Below are 20,674 nucleotides of genomic sequence, written 5' to 3' on the forward strand. Positions count from 1 at the left end.
AACTTTCATCAGGCCCTCCATACAGCAGCAAATCTGGCTGCCAGAACACAACCACAACTCAACATTGATGAGACCAGCAATTCTAGAATTGTTGGCTTCATTAAAATGAGCGAAAATGAACAATACATGCAATGAGTGATATTTTGCTACATTTATGTTTTCATAAATAGTGCATTTTTTGAAAATAATCACCTAGCTCACAGTTAATATTTGGGGAAGGATAACAGTACTGAGCCTCTTCTTGTAATGGCTAACAGAGTTGGCGAACACTTGTACAACGTGTACCCACTACCATTTCTCCTCTTGATCTGGAAGTATGTTTGGGGTCATTCTTTTGTGAAAGGATCCATTCTTGTCCCAGTCTTACAGTTCTGGTGGAAGCAAGCAGGTTTTAGGCTAAATTATGGCTGCATTTATCAACCATTTGTACTAAAGTTGTGTGTAAATGTTTTGATAGGACACCGAACTAAAATTCTCCACCTAAATTTTTGTAAATCTGGCAATACTGGTTTTCTTCCTACTCGTGTGCGTATGTTGAGGAAAATACCATAAATGTTAAGCTCACAGAGACCTGAAACAGCTAAGTGAGGACAAGACAGCAAGAGTAATGGAATTTCTCAGCGGCAGAAGTGGAATTTATTTTGTCTCATGTCTCTACACTAAAAAAAATATAATTTAGCAGTGTAACAGCCCCTGAGAAGCCAAAATCTGGAGACAAATTACAGAAAAGACGATTTAGGTGTGAATTAAGTGAAAATGGAGGGAAAAAATATAGGAGGGTGATCATAGGCTATATGACACATTGAGGCATATCAGGTTGTCACTTATTGGTCACTTAGTGCTGGCTCTGAAGTGTTGCACAGCATTAAAACAAGATGCTGTTACAAACAGAACTGACTTATACACCAACTGTGCAGAGCGGCCTCTATTTATACAGTGGCATTTTTTTGTTGTTGTTGTCCTAATTGAATGTCTAGTTTCATTGTCTTTATTTATTGATTTGTGTTGGCTTGCTTCTTTTAATAGTTTTCCATATTTAATATTTATTTAATTAAAGACATTAATATAAAATGACTGTGTGTAAGTAAAATAAATAAGCAATTTAAACTTGACAGCATAATCTGTATATAAAATTGCACTAATCCATGCCAGTTACATGATTTGAAGCATATCAGTTGAGGGTAACATTAGTACGTTTCCTTATACGTAAATTTACACTCAGGAACTCTCATAGCATACAAAAGTTTTTCCGAACTAATATTCAAATTCAAATTTTATTGGGCACACACACAACAATGACGTGCAGTGAAATCTGAATTTTCATGAATACAAACCTTCTTGTGTAAATGGTCCTACAAATGATTTACAAATAAATTTCTTCACATCCTGCGTGATACATGAGGCCCATTGTGTGTAATGTTTTATTTTTTACAATCCTTTTTGGCTATCAGCACAGTAGCACAGCAGTCTAAAATTAAGATGCATTAGAGATGGTTAATTTGGGATTTATATAGTCGAGATTCCAAATGCAGCTGTAACAATAAATGTAGTTTTCAGGGCATTTTAGCTCACAACACTTGTAGAAGTCACCTGCAAACATGTATACATGCATATATTCAAATTAAAAAAATTTATAAAAATTTAAATGATAGGGAAATGAGTATTCAGACACAATAAATGAACAATATCAGTACTTTGTTGCAAAGCTGTTGTTGGCAGTTAGAGTTTCAAGATGTCTATGGTAAGAAATAATTAGCTTTTTGCAGCACTGTGGTTCAATTTTGGCATATTCCTCTTATCAAATCATCTTCAATGCCCCAAGGTTATGAATGTCCCTCTGATGGACTTGCAGTTTCCTCCATAAATGAGCCATAGGCCATGCAAGGCCTTCTTAAATTATTTTGGCTGTATGTTTGGGGTCATTGTCTTGTTGAAATGGCCATCTTCTCCCCAGTTTGAGTTTCTTGGCCAATGAGATTAAATTCTTCCATAATACGTCCCAGTAATTGACTCTGTTCACACCTGATGATGTGTAAAGCTTCAGTACTGTTTGCAGAGAACAGAACCCTCATATCATGATCCTTCTACCTCCATCCTTCACTGTTTGAATGCTACTCTTGGGATCATATGTACAACTCTTCTTTGTCCAAACATGATGAGCTGAATTATTGCCAAAGAGTTCCATTTTTGTCTGACCAAAATACACTGTTCCAAAAGAATTCTGATTTGTTTAAATGACTTTAGACGTGCATCTCTGTGCTTCTTTTTTAGCAGAGGAATTTTGCGTGGAGTGTAGGGATGGAGATGCTGCTTTCAGGTCATCCTGCAACTCTTTTCAAGTGATTGCTGGCTTCACTATTACCTTCCTTATCATTAGTCTGATACTGCGTTGTCAAATCTTGCATGGTGCTCCTGTAACTTGAACTTTCCACCCTGCACATGTGCTGTTTAATAATGTGGTTCCTGTGAACTTTCGGAAACTCCCTCATCTTCACCATGATTGCTACATAACTGATAGCTTCCCAACCAATTGCAACCAACCAGGTGCACTTTGCACGAGAACAATTTTTGCAGGTTCTGCATCTTAAACTCCATTTCTTTTCATATAACTTTTACATATATATTTTAATATAGTGTCTGAATACTTTTTTCCTATCTATTTTGCTTTTTAACCATATCTTTGTTTATGTTTATGAATACATACTTTTTTGTTCATATTTATAAGTGTGTGTGTGTGTGTGTGTGTGTGTAAATTTGAAGTGGATATCTGCACTGGAAGTATTAGTAGTATCAGTAATGCTTTAAAGGCACACTACATGTACCTTTTTTTAGGTAAAAGATACATGCTAAATGTATATGCTTAAGGGCTACCACCCCAATGATAAGGAATGGTATTGTTTAGAACCCTTTTTTCCTAAACTCTAATGAGGCTGAATGACACTAGCTGTGCAGCTCAGTGGTCAAGCCTTAGGACTACTGACCGGATGGCTTGTCCAAGCAGTCCCAGCACTGCCAAGCTGTCATTGTTGGGCCCTTGAGCAAGATCCTTAAGCCTCAGCTGCACAGCTGTATAAATGAGATGTAACTTTCACTTCTGCATGAGGGCGTCTGCCAAATGCCCTAAATGTAAATGATGTTAAGAAGAGTAGTATGCGGTTTGAAGGGGTGGTATACTGCTATTTTTAGCTTCTTCATGTCCTGTAGACTATAATCAATATGGAAAACTAGTAGGCCTACGCCACCTAAGGTGACTGCTAAGCTCATGCCTTTGCATCCTGTCCCACTGTGCATCCTGATCAATAATGTAGCATAATAACCGCGAGGGCAACTGAACCGCAGGTTTAATCTTTATTTATCTGCATCCGGCTCCAGTGCAGTCAGCAAAACGCTCTTTTAAAGCATGACCCGAAAAGTGTGCAAGCGCCAGATAAATTAAAGCGGCAGCAGCAGCGACTAAAAAAAGGGCAGATTTAAAGGGCAAGATCGGTGCTGAAGTGCGGATGGGGCAAAGCAGACTAGCCGGAGAGGAAGTGAGAGAGTGAGAGAGAAAAGCAGCATCAGCTCGCATCCTGAAGCGCCTCGGCTCGCACCGCTGCCATCTCACGCACCGTGCACAGACCAGCAAGAAGCAGCCACGACAAGGACACCATGGCGGTGAACTGCGCGCTGTGTCTTGGCCGGACATCGCCGTTGGCTTTTACCGGGATGCGGATTTCTACAGGCCGCTGACTGAAACACCGCAATGTAGGCTGCGTTTTTCACTCTCTCCTCATCTTTCCATCAAAGACTACATCCAAACCCCGCATGCTACACCACGCTGGCTGTACTGTGCGGGATGCGGTGTTGGATGTAGTCAAACAGAGGATGTTACAGGGCTGATTTGACTTTAATGCGGTGAAGGTTGAATGGCTTGCTGACATTCTTGTTTAGGAATAGATGCTGTTATTTCTGTGACATTCAGCAGTCATTCAGTGCGTCCGGAACATTCTTCTCTTTAGATTATTATTATTATTATTATTATTATTATAATTATTGTGTGTGGACATGTAATGATTACTTAAGCTGTACTCTGAGGTGTAAACAAATGAGCATCACTACCGCGTCATATGAGGAGACGAGCATCAGCAGCGTTCGCGTTGCTCTTGCATGGTTAGGACGAGGTCTCGTGCAGCTCAGTGACGCATTAGATGAGTTAGCTAGCTGTATTTCCTCTGTTTTTAAATCTCATGCCTCGAACCTGCGTTTCGGCTGCGTAATAGCGCACTGCGCATTTTAGAGCAGTTGCACTGATATGAATTTAGTTATTTGGCAATGTCCATAGCGTTATAACGCTATAGTGATGCAGACATGTTGGAGGTCAGAAGTGCTGAGTGTGCTGTTTCAGGCTTTATCAGCAGGTTATTTTATGCTGTGTTTTGTACAGCAGTAAAGCCTGCCCCAGCAAACTTGCTCCATTCTCAGTGTTTACTGGTGATGGGAAACAATTGGGAACTAATTCAGTTCTTTCAAACAAACCTGAGAGTCAATCTAGTTAAGCGCCAGTTCTGATTCACTACCAATAAAGTGTGTGTTGTGTAATCCATAAGCCCAGCTATTCTTGTAAAGGTACCAGTTTCTGTTTAAACATGCAACATTCAGTCATTCATCTTCATTCATCATCTTCACTTTATCCTGGTCAGGGTCATGGTGAATACCGAGCCTGTCCCAGGAACACTGGGCACGAGGCAGGGATACACCCTTGGATGTGATGCCAGTCCATTACAGGGCACTGCACACACACACACACACATTCACTCACACCTAGGGCCAAGTTAATGGGGCCAATTAAGTATCCAGTCCACTTACTGGCATGTTTTTGGGAAACCAAGGAACACATGGAGACCATGCACAGAAAGTCCACACAGGCACTAACTGTGCTCAGGATTGAACCGGAGACCTTGGAGCTGTGAGGTAGCAAAACAACCTACAGTACCACTGTGTCCCTCGTTAAACAAGCAGCGAGTTTCTGTTTCTGTTTTATCGTTAACTTTAAAATATTTTAGTCCATAATTTACCAATAGTTGATCTCTGTGCCACACTTATGGAGTAAATTGTTTTTTGTTGATTACCATGCATGCTTGTTAATATTAATGTTGGAGCTTGTTAAGGCCGTTTTAAAATGTTTGAACTGTCAGTTAAACTGACTTCATCATCATCATCATCATCATCACCATAAAGGGAAAAGTGCCATTATATTTGTGGTTAAAAAAAACATGGCTTCACAGATAACATTACTGCATAAACACAAGCATCACTTTCTGTTTAACATGTGGACCGTAATTTCCTGTTCTCTCATGCCACCAGGGCTTATTGAAGGTTTGTGGTTATTGTAATTTGTAAGCATGGAGGTTGTATCTGTCAGATTTGTGACCATTTCTGTCAATATTTCACCATTGTAATGACTTACATCAAATCATCCTATGTGGATAGTAACGTTTCACTATTCACAACACTGGTCACTGGAACACTGGAACTTTTACGGAAGTGTTTGGGTCTTTCATACATGACCTCTAAAGGAAAAGTGCAATTACATTTACAGAAAATGTGTGAAAGCACTTATTGAAGTCACATTCAAGCTTTCATATTGTATCTATGTCTGTATAACAACCAGATAAACCGCTATAAGAATCACAATTAATCAGTTCAGTTATACTTAACACTAAGGCAGTGCTTGGCAAAAAAATGTAACATGTGGCAATCTTATCTTATGTGTGAAAGTGCCACAGATGGCACCATATGAGCCACTCAGCTATTCATATGGTGAGGTTTCTACATGCAGTAATCTGCAGTTCAGAAGTTTCAACCCATTACCAGGAACTCTTTATCATCATTTACCAAAATGTAATGGAGAACTGTGCTTGGTTGATTCAACAATACATTTAGCAGTTTGTAAAATAATTTTGTCACCAATATTCTGTCCACATACTGCTTGCATTATTTCTAAATAGATGCCATATATTTAATTAAAATCACTATTTATCTACACTAAAGTTAAAACACAGTGTTTTATCCTTTTAAAGATTAATATTGACTCAATTAGTAGGTTTCCGTATGCCTTATGCATTACTCATACTGCTTTTTCGACAGGTTATTGAAACCGCTTCAAGTCAATAATGACATACATTTTTGGACAAAATTGTTTTTGATATACAGTGAAATTAACTGTTCATGGTAGTGGACTCAAATGTTCGGTCCCTACTGTATTTCATTTCAGAAGTACATTCAGTTATATCTGAGTACTACAGTAATAAACCCAAAGATAAATCAGTTTTTAATTGGATAATATCTTTTCTTTCAGAGAGGAGGGAAGGACGGCAGAGGTTCTAAAACGGAACGAGTGCTTTGTGAACGCTGCATCAGCTGACCTCACCCACCAACGATCATGTTATCCATCTTGGCTGCGGGCTCTGTGTTTTTCCCAGGGCTCTTCCTCTTGTCCAAGCAGTGTCTGAAACGGCTCCCTGGTCTGAGATGGAGCGAGGGGGATGCAGTCATGGTGTCAGCCAGGTAAAGTACACAGTTCTGCTTTAGAAAGGGCAGTGAATCTAGGGATTTTGGTTTTCATTCATAGAGCAATGCAGAATTGTACAGGTTAGGGAAAATTTATAATTATAACATTATATATAACATCATTATAACACACTGACATGTACAAAACATACACCAGGTTGGTGTCATCCGTCCAAGCAGTGATGGCCTCCTCAGCTGGTTACATCATCTCAACTTCCTGTGATGACATCATCGAGGATCAGTAAGTTGTTATTTAATGGAGTTGGAAATTGATCTTTATCAAATCTTAAAAATGATTTTTAAAAAATAGCACTTGGTATTCCCCTTTCTGCAGATAATGTTACTCTGTGTTTACTAATACATATAATGTAATTCAGCATATTAGCAGGATAAATGAATTTTCTAGATAATTCATGGATTTTTGTGTCATGCCAGATATGTAAGAATATAATTAGATAAATGTGAGGCTAAGCCATGTGATTTGATGCCCCCAAGTCCCAATGCAACTAGTGCTAGTTTGGGGAATCATTTTTATGCAGTGATGTTTATGGGGTCATGTATGATATTAGGTCACGCATATTTATTTTGAGGAAACTAGTTACTGAGAATAGCACAAGTTAAACAGCTCATAGCATGTTTAACAAAAAAGGAAGAACGCCAACTGATTGTCAACTATGATGGTGATTTTATATCAACAGGATTTTATATGTTTTGTCAAAATTCCAGATCAACTTGTTTAATACTCTAGTACAAAAATGAAGCCTTTCTCGTTATCCATCTGTTTAAAGCAGTGGGTCTTTAGCAATGTGGTTTAAAAAATATTATCTTTCAGGCACTGGCTGACCACCTCCTACATCCTGTTCGCCGTGCCCTACTTCGTGTACGATATATATGCCATGTTCCTGTGCCACTGGCACAAGCTTCAGGTCAAAGGTCACGAGGTGGATAATGGGCCCAAGTCCAAGTCTGTGGCCCTGAGCAGCTACCTCCGCAGAGAGTTCCTCATGGTCTTACATCATGTTGTCATGGTCACCGTGTGCTTCCCCATCTCCGTGGTAACTGTCACCATGCATGTTTTTGTTTGTGTAGTTATCTGGAAGAAGAAAATCTAGGGCCTCATTTTTTGACCTAGATAAATCCAGCATTAGATCAGAAAGCAGTCCTGGGTTTTCTCCTCATCAGGAGTTATTTTTAAGTAAACATGGGTTCACAACTGTACATTTTATCACATTTTTAAAAACAAGATAAATGGTTTCTATCCAGACTAATGATCCTATATGATTCCACTGACCTTTTGGTGTGCTGTACATTTAGGCCCATGGGTCTCAAAGTGGGGTCCCAGGGGTCTGTGAAACATAGGGGATTTTTAATTTTCTTGCAATGGTGAAAATCACAACCTACCATTATCAGAGTTATTATGATTTTTATTCAGTTCTTATAGTTATGAGCCTATTTTCCTGGTGAATAGAAATTGATGAGATTAATTTAAGCTATTAACTCAATAACAGATATGCCTATAAACAATGTCAACTTGAATCAAATGAGTTTTAATAAAAAAATATGTTTTGTAAGTTTAGAAGTAAAAAGGGGTCCCTGGCTGCTAGGCAGCCATTTAGACAATGACTTTTTTTTTCCCAGTCTAGTTGTTTTCCAGCTGTGAGACATGCAATCATAAGTGTCATTTAAACACTCAGAATCTCTCTAGCATGCCTTAGAGTGATTTCTCATCTTAGATCTTTTGGAGAAGGAATTAGAAATAAGAAAACTAATGATTCTGTAGAAACATGAATCCTTAAGTCACTTTGAAAGGTTTTCTACACTAGAACCCATGCCTTAGCTTTGTCTGGTGAGTTGTTGCTTGTTCATTCTATGTGTTAACAGTGTGATGTTGTTTTTCCTTTCTCAGTTCTGGAGGCAGGGGAAGGGTGATTACTTCCAGGGCGTCATGTTCTTAGCTGAGCTCAGCACTCCCTCCGTCTGCCTAGGCAAAATCCTTATTCAGGTACATTCATTATTGATTTGATGAGTGTTTTCCGGTCCATCCCTCTGGCCTTTTTAATACTTATACATCACTCTCCCCCTAGTCTTAAACAACAATGCATGCAATATTTAGCATGCAGTGATCACACTGTACATTAATGCACATTTATTAATGCCTTTCTGGTTCCTCATGGAGTTTTTTCCTCAGGGTTTTAGGGCAATAGATTTAGGATGTAGTCTCTGGCTTACTCATTAGGCATCTATATCTCCTGTAAAACTTTTTTTGTGATAATGTCTATAGTTAAATTGATATGAATTTATAGCATGGCCATATTGGACATGATGCAATTAGCTGATGCTAGAAATATTAGGTTTCTGCACAGGTGATTGCTTTAAGAATAAATGGTAAGCCTGGCCTTCCCTAAAATTTTATTAGAATTCAGTAAGGAAATGTTTGTATAGTAAATTTAGAAATGTATCTATAGTATTCATCATTCTTGGAAATGCAACATTTTGAAATTCAATATTTTAGTGAATCAAAAATTAAAAATCTCACTGCAGTATTGCGCTGTTTGTTCATTTAACGCAAACTGTTTTCAGTGGACAGCGCAGCCTGCATGGAAAGCTCCTTTGAAGCGTGAAAATGCCCTGCCGAGAGAACTCAAATGACAGGCCTTCAATGGGTTCCTATGGCAGATTCAAGTGCATTGTGTCTGGAGCAAATAAGAATGTTCATTGGACAACAGGCTTTTGATATGTCATTTTTGTCCCACCCAGGCACACGGCTTCACTCTGAGTCAGTGTGTGTGTGGGCGCGTGGGTTTTGCATAGAAATGAAACATATAAAACAGATGAGCATCACAGATGAACCTTCACAGATGAAACAAATAAAACAGAATACACAGAGATCTACACTTCAATGAAAGACACCTGTGCTTAAAAACCACCAGCCGCCACTGGGTGTCTGTATGCCTGGGCAAAAGCAAAATAGAACACGTGTCAGTATGCAAGCCCTGACTTGAAAGGCCTAGTGCACTCTCAAGAGATCTTTGAGCTACAGTGCATGCAAAAGGACACATTTGCATGTACTGTGATACAATTTGGGCTAGGAATGGCTATTTGTTTTTCTATTTGTTTTCTTTTCTTAAGTCTAGTCTACTATTTTCCCCCTCAGAGCCTCTCACGGCTCGGTATATCCTCATAAGTAAAGACGAGCTTTAACACTAGATACAATAGCCTCCTTTATAACCCTGCCACCTTTCATGTAGCAGGCACATGGCCAAGAGTCTTTGCCTGTATGTAACATGGCTGAATGTGTGTCCAAATTCTCAAGAGCGTGCAGAGGACACAGTGTTAGATAGATGTGGTGGGTCAGCTGTATGCCACATAAATCATGCTTTGGGGTTATTTCTAGATTTATTCAGGTGTTAGGATGTGCTGCATTTTTTTTTGAGAAATATGAATTTAAAATAGAGACATGGACAAGGACATTTTTTTTAAATTTACGTTTACATTTATGACTTATTCTAGGAACATACACTCATCGGGCCACTTTATTAGGAACATCATACGAATACTGGGTAGGACCCCTCTTGGCTCGTAGAGCAGCCTGAATTCTTCATGGCATGGATTCCACAAGGTGTCGGAAACATTTCTTTGAGATTCTGGTCTATGTTGACATGACTGTGTCACATAATTGCTGCAGATTTGTCAGCTACACTTTCATACTGCGAATCTACCATGTCCCAAAGGTGTGCCATTGGATTCAGATCTGGTGACTGGGGAGGCCATTGAAGTACACTGAAGTACACTCATCGTCATGTTCATGGAACCAGTTTGAGACACTTTGTGCTTTGTGACACTTTGCGGAAGTAGCCATTATAAGATAGGTAAATTGTGTCCATAAAGGGATGCATGTGGTCAGTAACAAAGACTGTAGCATTCAAGCGATGCTCTTAATGAGCCCAGTGTGCACCAAGAAAACATTCCCCACACCATTACACCACCTCCACCAGCCTGGACTGTTGACACAAGACAGAATGAGTCCATGGATTCATGCTGTTGGCACCAAATTCTGACCCTACCATCTGCATGTCACAGCAGAAATTGAGATTCATCAGACCAGGCTGTCCAGTTTCAGTGAGTCTGTGCCCACTGTAGCCTCAGATTCCTGTTCTTGGAGAGGAACCCTACGTGGTCTTCTGCTATTATAGTACATCTATCTCAAAGTTTGACGTTTTGTGCATTTTGAGATTTCGCATTCTGAGCACCACGGTTGTAAAGAGTGGTTATTTGAGTTGCCGTAGCCTTCCTGCCAGCTCAAACCAGTCTGGCATTTCTCTTCAACAAGGTGTTTGTGCCTGCAGAACTGCTACTCACTGAATATTTTTTGCTTTTCGCACCATTCTGTGTAAGCTCTGGACACTCTTGTGTATCAGAATCTCGGTTTCTGAAATATTTAAACCAGCACAACTGACACCAATAACCATGCCTTGGAAAAAGTCACTGTGATCACATTTTATTCTGATTTTTTTTCTTTGTTAACTCTGCCTCATTACTTCACACCACTTTTTTATTTTTATGATTGTTTTGTTATGATTACCGTGCCTTCTTCAGACAGCACATGCGGTGTAGTATACTAAATAGCATGCTAATCACTGTTTCTCACATTAGCAAAGGAGGAGCACTACATAGAACACTAATATAAGGAACAGGATTGGTGACTGAGGTTAAATGATTTTGTAGACTACATTATGAAGGATTGATCATTATTCTACAACAGTAATCACATTTTGCAGATAAACACACACAATATTAGCAAACTCTTTGACACAGTTATTTGAGCTGTATCAAACCTAAGGATTAAAAAAACAACTAGTCTAATTACAACCTAAAACAAGGCTAATTATAACCTGAATGTACTAGAAATGACTAGAAATAACTTTATAAAACAAGTAATCCACACTAAGATGGCAATATGTGAGGAAATAAATCTTTGTTTGCTGTATTTCTCAGTAAAGGTGGGCGCAATTTTCACCAAACAACACAGTGCATTTTGAGTACTTTCCAGCTGTTAGGGTACATTGTTAATACTCTTTGCATTGCAGGGCATTGTGGGATTGACTCCAAAATGGACCACTCCAAAATGGCAGACTCTGAACACTATATAGTGAATAAGGCATTTTGGGCCCAGTGAAACATTACAATTTTTCTTTTGCTTCATTGTTCTTACCTCTGCCTCATTTCCCCCCATATGTTTAATTCAAACTTCTTTCCAGATTACGCATTTGTGTTTTTACCCTTTCACCTGCACTTTCTCTCAGTACAAGCAGCAGCACACGCTACTTCACAAAGTGAATGGGGCTCTCATGCTGATCACTTTCTTCATCTGTCGAGTCCTTCTCTTCCCCTACCTCTACTATGTTTACGGCAGGTATGGGTCTTCATCTCCCCTCTTCTGGCTATTTCTCTCTCTCCCTCTCTTTCTCTCTCTCTCTTGCTCACTTCCCTTGTTCCAATTTATAAAATGTAATGGGTATCTATGAAAAAACACACGCCAGATAAGTCTTATTTAGCTTTGTATTTACCGATGCCTTCTGCTTATGTGAAATCTTTTTCCCCATCTTTCTTTCCCATTTCAGGTACGCGTCCATTCCTCTTTACCAGGTCCCTCTTGCTGTGCCGTGGCAGTGTAACTTGGGTGCTGCGCTGCTCATGGCACCGCAGCTCTACTGGTTCTCCCTCATCTGCCGCGGGGCTCTACGCTTGTTCACTGGTCGCTCCTCACGTTCCCGTAGCCCCACCTCTCCCTCCAAGCTCCTCCCAGATGGACACGCATCTACTTCTCAGCCAGCCAATGGCTACAGTGGTCGGGTGGCCACTCTAGACCCGCCCACCACCATGATTCACTAAGAGAGACACTGAGCTAAAGAACAAATATATGTGTGTATGTGTGTATGAGTTTGAGACTAAATGGGTCACAAAATGAGCCTGAATGAATTAACTGTGAAGAAGAAGACAAAGATAAAATAATCAGAAGAAAAGAAGTGACACTGGATCTGCAGACACAGGAAGTGTAACAGAGTAGTTGTACTACAGCGGTACAGCACTCTTTTTAGCTCCAAGACCCATGTACTGCATATAGGACTGCTTTAGTAGACATATAAGAGCTGTGCTCAAAAAAAAAAAAAGAGACTGGAATGAACTTTGCGGTTGTGTTTGCACAATAGGCAAGCCTATGTCAGATGCACAAGTTTGAACAACTGAGGCAATATGCGTCATTATTATGCATTATTTGACACTAAATGGGTTATAATGACTGATTAGATAGGCATGTATTGGTTTTGTGCAAGAAATAATACATTTAATGATGAATAGACATGACTGAAATTTTCACAAAAAAAAAAAATCTAAATCAAAATGCAAATATTTTCAAATAAAAGTTAGGTTTATGTAAAACCCAACTGGCAATAAAACCTAAATTAGTTTCATAAGCAAGATCTTGCTTACTTAAAACAGAGATTAAACACAGATCTGCAAAGACATCAAACACTATTGAGCTTTTTCAACCTCTATAGAAAGACCTTTCTGGAATGTATTATTTTGTACATGCTAGTTCCTTGTTTTTAGACAGCCTGGCTAAGCTTAATAACCGAAGCATAAAAGAAAAGGTGAGATGCTACTCGAAAGTCCTGTCCTAAGGCCTTATGGAGACCTGTACATTGACTTTAAGGCAGAACATTCAGGTAGATCTTAACCAGCACTATCAGCTGTATCTATCTATATATCTATCTCTATATATATACTACTTGTATATACAAAGATAAAATAGACAACCCTGAATTTATAGGTGAAAACAAATGATCAAATATATCGCTGCCTTATCCTTTTTGTAATTTTGTGTAATTTTAGTTTATATTTGCTTTTTGGTTATAGGAGAATATTAAAAAAAAAAAAAAAACAACTACAGTGTGGACAAGGCAAAGGGGAAAACATTCTCTTAACATTTTTATTTATGCTTAGTCTTTGATGACAATTTTTTTGTTTGTTGTAAGTTCCAATTTATTTATTCATTCTTTCATTAAAATATATTTTATTTAATTATTTAGTGTTTTTTTTTTTAATTTATTTAATTATTTACTCTTCTGTCCACTCGGTCCAAGATTTATGTTCATTATCTTACTGGTTATGAAAATGTATGTTGAAACTCATAGCCTGTATTGAATTCCTAAATTATTAAAGTTAATATGACCCTAATGGACATATGACCCTACAGTAAACCTGAAATGCTTGCAATTGCTGTCTTGCTTTTCAGTTTTTGGAAAGTAATAAACTACATACAGGAGGGAAACTACATCTGGTAGAGACAGTTTTCAGTGTGGTGCTTACTCTTTCATTTAACGATGATTTTTGTGCTGGAATTTATATTTTGGGAAATAGAACCCAATCAATTTGTTAGGAAATATAATATTGCAGGTATGATAGAAAAGTAATGGCTGTAGGTTTTGGCCTACAGAGTATTTTTGTAAATAAATGAGAGGTTTATGTCCACAGACTGCAGACCTGCATACATTTATGAGCTCATGACATCTAAATACTATTAGCAATGAGGATTCAAAATATTTTTGAATGTACAAAAAAAAAAAACCTGTGAAAATACAGTAACTTCCTTTGTGAAACTGAAACAAAACAGATCAGGGAGGAAGGAAATTGGTGGTCGCAGTGCAGAAAACCAGAAAGTCCTTCCATGTCAAATGAAATTTAGTGCCTCGGTCGCTATGACCGACAATTCACAATGCTAATATTTCAAGTAATCCCAGGGTTTGGAGATAAGACAGTGACTACATTGCTCATTATAGAAGGCAAAGACAAAACTAACAAACAAACAAACAAACAAAAGCTACTAGCATTGACTTCCATGTGCTAAGTGATTTATACAATGCAATAAACCCCTCTATCAGAACTGTGGGAAATTCAGTTCTAATTATTGCTACACTTTATTAAAATGGGCAGAATCTTATTATGAAAAATTAATAATACATGTAATGACTGTTAGCATGGGGAGACACTGTATAATTTTATGTTAACAGGCTCAAACAAGTAATGCAATTTATTTATGAACACTCCTAGATTAATATTTAGTGAAGCCTTAACTGGACAGAATAACAGCACTGATTCTCTTCCTGTAATGTCTAACAAGGTCGGATGCTCTTAGATCAGATTGGAAGATATTCTTAGATTTACAAATGGGTGCTGCCCTCTGCAGTTGCCCTCTGGAAAATACACTGATCAGCAATAACCCATATCACAAAGCTCTGACTCGTGGCATGGACTTCACAAGACCTCTGAAGGTGTGCTGTGGTATCTGGCACCAAGACATTAGCAGCACATATTTTAAGTCCTGTAAGTTGCGAGGTGGGGCCTCCATGGATCGGACTTGTTTGTCCAGCACATCCCACAGAATTTGGAAGCCAAGTCAACACCTTGAACCCTTGAATCATGTTCCTCAAACCATTCCTGAACAGTTTTTTCAGTGTGGCAGGGTGCATTATCCTGCTGAAAGAGGGCACTGCCATTAGGGAATACTGTTGCCATGAAGGGGTGTACTTGGTCTGCAACAATGTTTAGGTAGGTGGTACGTGTCAAAGTAACATCCACATGAATGCCAGGACCCAAGGTTTCCCAGCAGAACATTGCCCAAACTGTCTCCACTGACTTGCTTTCTTCCCATAGTGCATCCTAGTGCCATCTCTTCCCCAGGTAAGTGACACACACGCATGTGGCTTTCCATGTGATGTAAAAGAAAACGTGATTCATCAGACCAGGCCACCTTCTTCCATTGCTTCATGGTCCAGTTCTGATGCTCACGTGCCCATTATAGGAGCCTTCGGTTGTGGACAGGGGTCAGCATGGGCACTCTGACTGGTCTGCAGCTACGCAGCCCCATACACAGCAAGCTGTGATGCACTGTGTGTTCTGACACCTTTCTATCATAGCCAGCATTAACTTTTCAGCAATTTGTGCTACAGTAGCTCTTCTGTGGGATCAGATCAGACGGGCTAACCTTCGCTCCCCACATGCTTCAATGAGCCTTGGGAGCCCATGACACTGTCGCTAGCTCACCGGTTGTCCTTCCTTGGACCACTTTATGTAGGTACTAACCACTGAATACCGGGAACACCCCACAAGACCTGCCGTTTTGGAGATGCTGTGACCCAGTCGTCTAGCCATCACAATCTGCCCCTTGTCTCAGATCCTTATGCTTGCCCACTTTACCTGCTTCCAACACATCAGTGTCAGTGGTTTTAATGTTATCGCGGATCGGTTTATTTGTTCTCCCTGAGTACCAAATGACATTACTGTTGTAATTCAATATGATGCAATATTGAATATCAGTACTGATGTTAATACTGTACAACATTCATTCAATTATGTGGTTTTAAAGTTCTGAGAGAGAAGATTAGCCTTTTCTCTTTACATTTCCTCACTTCACTGCTCCCATAACAACTAGCAATGCAAGCACAAATGTCATTTATGTTAAGTGTAAGCTGAAGTGTCTCAACACTCAAAAATGAATTCTGATGATACAAAGGTGATCAACAAAATAATCAGCCAGTCTCCTCTTGGTTTCTGTGCAAAGGTCAGAGGCCAACCTTTTTTCTACAATCAAATGGCCAATACTGCAAATAAAATATTTATAGATTTCATACTCATACTCATATCACACTCTCCAGTGTCACCCAAATGAGGATGGGTTCCTTTTTGAGTCTGGTTCCTCTCAAGGTTTCTTCCTCTTATCATCTAAGGGAGTTTTTTCTTGCCACAGTTGCCTCAGGCTTGCTCACTAAGGATAATTTTGTCTAACATCTAGGACTGTTTGCATGCTTTTTCTTATGTTCTGTAAAGCTGCTTTGAGACAATGTTCATTGTTAAAAGCGCTATACAAATAAAATTGTAAAAAAAACTGTTGAAAATTATAAATAAAACTGTTGAAGCCCTTGTGAAATTTTCTGTTAAATATTTTTTACATAATTATTGTTCATTATTTATAATGTTCATAAAGGGTAATAGGGCACGACGTTTGTTCATTTCCAAACCTAATTTCCTGTGAAATCATATAACAGTAATTAGTTACACTACCAGTCAAAGGGTTGGAAAAGTGCTAAACAAATCAAAACCAACTCATCATAACAAGCTTCATCCAGGAAGCTTCTCTTAAAGTTCCCAAATAGTCTGAGCTCCTAGGTTCTAAATGAAAACTACTTGTTTGGGGAAACCATTTAATTTTAAGTAACTATGACTTGATTTAAGTGAAAACTACATATTAAAATAATTCTGATTCAGAAATGTATTTGTATTTACGTATTATTATTATTACTATTATTATTATCAATTAATTAATGCATTTATTTATTATGATCAATATGTAAAGACAATAACATCTAGTGTGTCCAACATTTTAACTGCTAGTGTATAGAGATAAATTATTGATGCAGCAAAGCAGAATCCAATCCAGACATGGAGTCAGGTAGTTGAGGCATCTTGTTCAGGGGCTCAGCAGTGGCTTTCAGACTGACTGAACTTAACTGCTGTGCTGCCACTGTTAGAGTGAACGCTGAAATGATCTTACACAGAAAAGTACAATGGTTCACGGCCCACTCTATATGATTTTTGTGTTGGTTTACAGAAAGCAATTCACTCGTTTACACGTTGACTCTACAAATCAAAAGACTATCATCAACATAAGACGTTTATTAAACTGAATAATGTTTTGCCTGGTATCTCTTTCATACATTTCTTGTTAACAGAATCACTCAAATCCACAAGTGTGTTTAAACCTGATTGTAAAAAAAACAAACAAACAAAAAAAAAAAAACCACACACACACACACACACAAAATAAACAAAGAAACAAGTCATCATCTGTTCTTAAAAATGAAATGGATCATAGGCCCAAAATAAGGGTGTGACCCAAACTTGTCCCGATTCCTCTATATTCACTCAGTATCTCCTCTGTCTGGGACTGAAGATGGTGCTGGGGTCGCTGTCTCTCTCTCTCTCCTTGTCTCTTTCCCGCTGAGTGCTGGGAGATGAGCGCTGCTGTGTGGATTTTTCGCTTTTGAAAAGGTCACGACCCGTCCTGAGGATCTGCTCTTCGAGCTTTTGATGGCGCTTCATATCAGAGAGCACCTTATCGAGCTGAGCTGTTCGCTTCACTGTGGAACGGGCAGAGGAGCCTGAAAAGAGCAAAGCAAGATGTGATCCTGTAATTAAGGAATGATGCTTTTCAGATAATTTCATCGTTTCCTTGTAGAAAATCAAACACTGAAAACTGACATGGTGGAATTGAGCGCTTTTGTTCTGTCACAAAAGGAGGTTTAGAGAGCTGTAATGAGCAAATCAAGCATCCATAAGGAAGAACAGTGCTGTGACTCAAAACTCCTAAGGGATTAAACACTAAGTAAAGAATAAAACACTTGAATGGAGTGCTGTTATAGGAAAATACTCAACAGTGGGTGGGGTGATGCGGCCTGAGGTACTGTTACCACCCCAAAGTTGACTCCTCAAGTGTTTTATTCCTCTTATACCAGAGCCATTGGCCATTTACCAAATATTACATTTTGTTTATTTACTATAGAAGAACGTCATACTTCTTTATCCATTCATAGAGACATTTAATGATGTGCATTTTGAATATTGTGGTAAAAGTCATACCTGGTGTTCTGCGCCGGCCAAAGAAAGCATTCTTGGGAGTCACTGAGGTTTGCTCTTCATCAAAATCAAACTCAGTGGGTGTGGGAGGCCTAGAAACAGAAACCAACCCTCAGTCTTTATATTAATATGCCTTTTGGTGTCTCTCATCTAGCAGACTGACCGTGGCCTAATTTTATAAATATTTTCAAGTGAAAAACAGCTCAATTCTAATTATACACTGTACTCATTATTTAAAAAAAAAAAAAAAAAAAGCTGTAAGGCATAATGAGTTGAGTGTTGTTAAGTATGGTTTTACTTCAGTGTATCAGTAATGGATATTACTCAACATTTATTCATTTTCTACGTGTTTTTATCCACTTAACAACTCATACAGTCTTTTTAATTTTAATCCACAAAGTGCACCGGAATAATGCAAACTCGGCTACAGCCTGCTGTGTGTGTCCGCAACAAAACCGTCTTTAGTTATTAATTGTGTTGTCTGGCTAAACAGTGCTCACTGTCACTTAATGCTGTGTTTAAATGTGAGGTGATGGCATGCTTAAATAGTAATGTTAGTAGAGCTAAAAGCTCTTACAATGATGCCACTTGCAATATACTCCAATGTTAATGTCACACTTGAGTTAGGGCTGGGAGATGTGACAATATAATATTGATATTGTGATATAATGTATCATATCACAATACTCTTTAGTCTTTTCTGACATACATACTGAGTAAAATTTAAAGGATAAATAAAAATGTTATTGAAACATTGTATTATCATTATATGTGCTTTTTATCGCCCATCCCTGTGGCTGTGGGCCGGGAAAGTAACCCCGGAAAACGAAAAGTTACCAAATAAAACACTTTTCAGGCTGCAGAGTGATTTCTGAAGTTGGTGCTACAGTAGCAAAAATGAGTGTGTCTTGTGAGACACAAATACTTTTTCTCCAGTTGTATGAAAAGCTTTACTGAGCGCCGGGGACTCTGACCTTACATCTATGAAATAGATAGCCACCTACAGTGCAAAAGCTTTTTGATCAATATATACATTTGTTTATAAAATAAATAATGTTAAGTCAAAGTGGTAGGTTGCACAGGTCAAAATCTGGTCTTGCAAATGTGCTACTAATTCCAAATTAAATTTGCAATTTGGAACAAGTAAAGAGAAATACAATTCAAACTCACACTATTAAACCCTTCTTACATCAGATATCCTGACATGCTAAAATCATATCAACTTATACTAATAATATTGTGAATGATATATGATATATACCGCTACCTAACAGTAACTTTCTGTCAACTCTAGGAATCAAACCCACAAACTTCTGGTCACAAGTGTAGAATATTAACTACTACCACTGCTACACACATACACACACACACACACACACACACACACACACACACACACACAAAAAATAATTTAATAATTCAAGTCCCTCACTTCATCATAATCATTATAATCATAATAATTTAATAATTCAGTCCCTCTCAACCTGAAAATCATAAAGTCACCTACTTGCGCTCACTCTCCTCCTGTTTGTCCTCGTCCGAGTTCTCTCCGTCTCTCTCTGGAGAAGGAGTGCGTGGTGGAGTTGGAGCTCTGCGAGGCAGAGGGATCCACTTCAGCTCCAGCATTTCTCCTTTAGCCAGCAGCTCATACAGGCGCTTGATCTCCTCAGGTGGAGGCATCCAGTTTTTAGGGTCCTCCAGCTCCTCGTCACTGTACGGGATTTCCCAGTCGTCTTCCTCCTGCTGGGTCTGGCCTCCGTTGGTCATGTCTTCGTCCTCCTTTGTTCCCTCTGTCTGTTTGTCTGCTTCTGTAAACTCTTTGTCTTTCTCCTCATCTTAGAGAAGTGGAAGAGTTGTGAACAGGAAATGAATCCTGATGTCTTTGGCCAGAATCAGGTTAAATAAGCAGAACAATTTGCATGTTACCTACTCTCAGAGATCCGACGTACAGCAGTGTGCAAAAGTCTTAGGCACATGCAAAGAAATGCTGTAGAGCAAAGATGCCTTCAAAAATAATGAAACTAAATGTTTCTACATTTTAAAAAAATACTATAAAGAGCAGTGAACAGTAATAAATGAAACAAAGTCAATATTTGGTGTGACGATCCTTCGCTTTTTTTTTTTTCCCAGCCTTCATTCTGTTTTGTTTCTGAAAAGTGTCTCTTATGGAATCTGCTGCTTTCTTTACTGACATACGAACATTTTTCCGTAACATTTCATTTTGTGCTGGAAAACTAATGTTTGGAATCTAAAATGTTTTTGTACTGAATCAATAATGTAGAAGTCATAAGATAAAAATCTATAACAAAGTTTGTACTAAAAAAAAAATACGGTGCCTAAGACTTTTACACAGTGCTGTAATTCGTAATTCATTGGGTATTTATATAATCATAGAAAATATGAATCATTTTATATTTTAATTAATGTTTCCATT

At 38.5% G+C, this 20,674-nt stretch overlaps 2 protein-coding genes across 7 annotated transcripts in view; one reads left to right on the plus strand and one right to left on the minus strand.

Annotated features, from left to right (window-relative positions):
* The first annotated feature begins 2,743 nt into the window (after positions 1–2,743).
* Positions 2,744–13,884, plus strand: tlcd3bb (TLC domain containing 3Bb). The gene is made up of 7 exons (XM_026915912.3): positions 2,744–3,744; positions 6,338–6,546; positions 6,707–6,790; positions 7,382–7,604; positions 8,456–8,551; positions 11,853–11,962; positions 12,171–13,884. Exons 2-7 carry the CDS (start codon positions 6,422–6,424, stop codon positions 12,439–12,441), a joined length of 909 nt encoding a protein of 302 aa, XP_026771713.2. The 5' UTR covers positions 2,744–3,744; positions 6,338–6,421; the 3' UTR covers positions 12,442–13,884.
* A 3,376-nt stretch (positions 13,885–17,260) lies between these two features.
* The window catches only part of pagr1 (PAXIP1 associated glutamate-rich protein 1), a 6,199-nt gene continuing 2,785 nt past the window's right edge, over positions 17,261–20,674 (minus strand). For all 6 annotated transcript variants that reach the window (XM_053238998.1, XM_053238999.1, XM_053238995.1 and 3 more), the window contains exons 3-5: positions 19,748–20,075; positions 18,244–18,332; positions 17,261–17,765 (exon numbers count right to left, since the gene is read on the minus strand). In XM_053238998.1, coding sequence (XP_053094973.1) covers positions 17,530–17,765; positions 18,244–18,332; positions 19,748–20,075 — 653 coding nt within the window. In that variant the 3' untranslated portion in view covers positions 17,261–17,529. The remainder of the gene's footprint in view (positions 17,766–18,243; positions 18,333–19,747; positions 20,076–20,674) is intronic.

This window comes from Pangasianodon hypophthalmus, chromosome 12, assembly GCF_027358585.1.
Source record: "Pangasianodon hypophthalmus isolate fPanHyp1 chromosome 12, fPanHyp1.pri, whole genome shotgun sequence".
NCBI lineage: Eukaryota > Metazoa > Chordata > Actinopteri > Siluriformes > Pangasiidae > Pangasianodon > Pangasianodon hypophthalmus.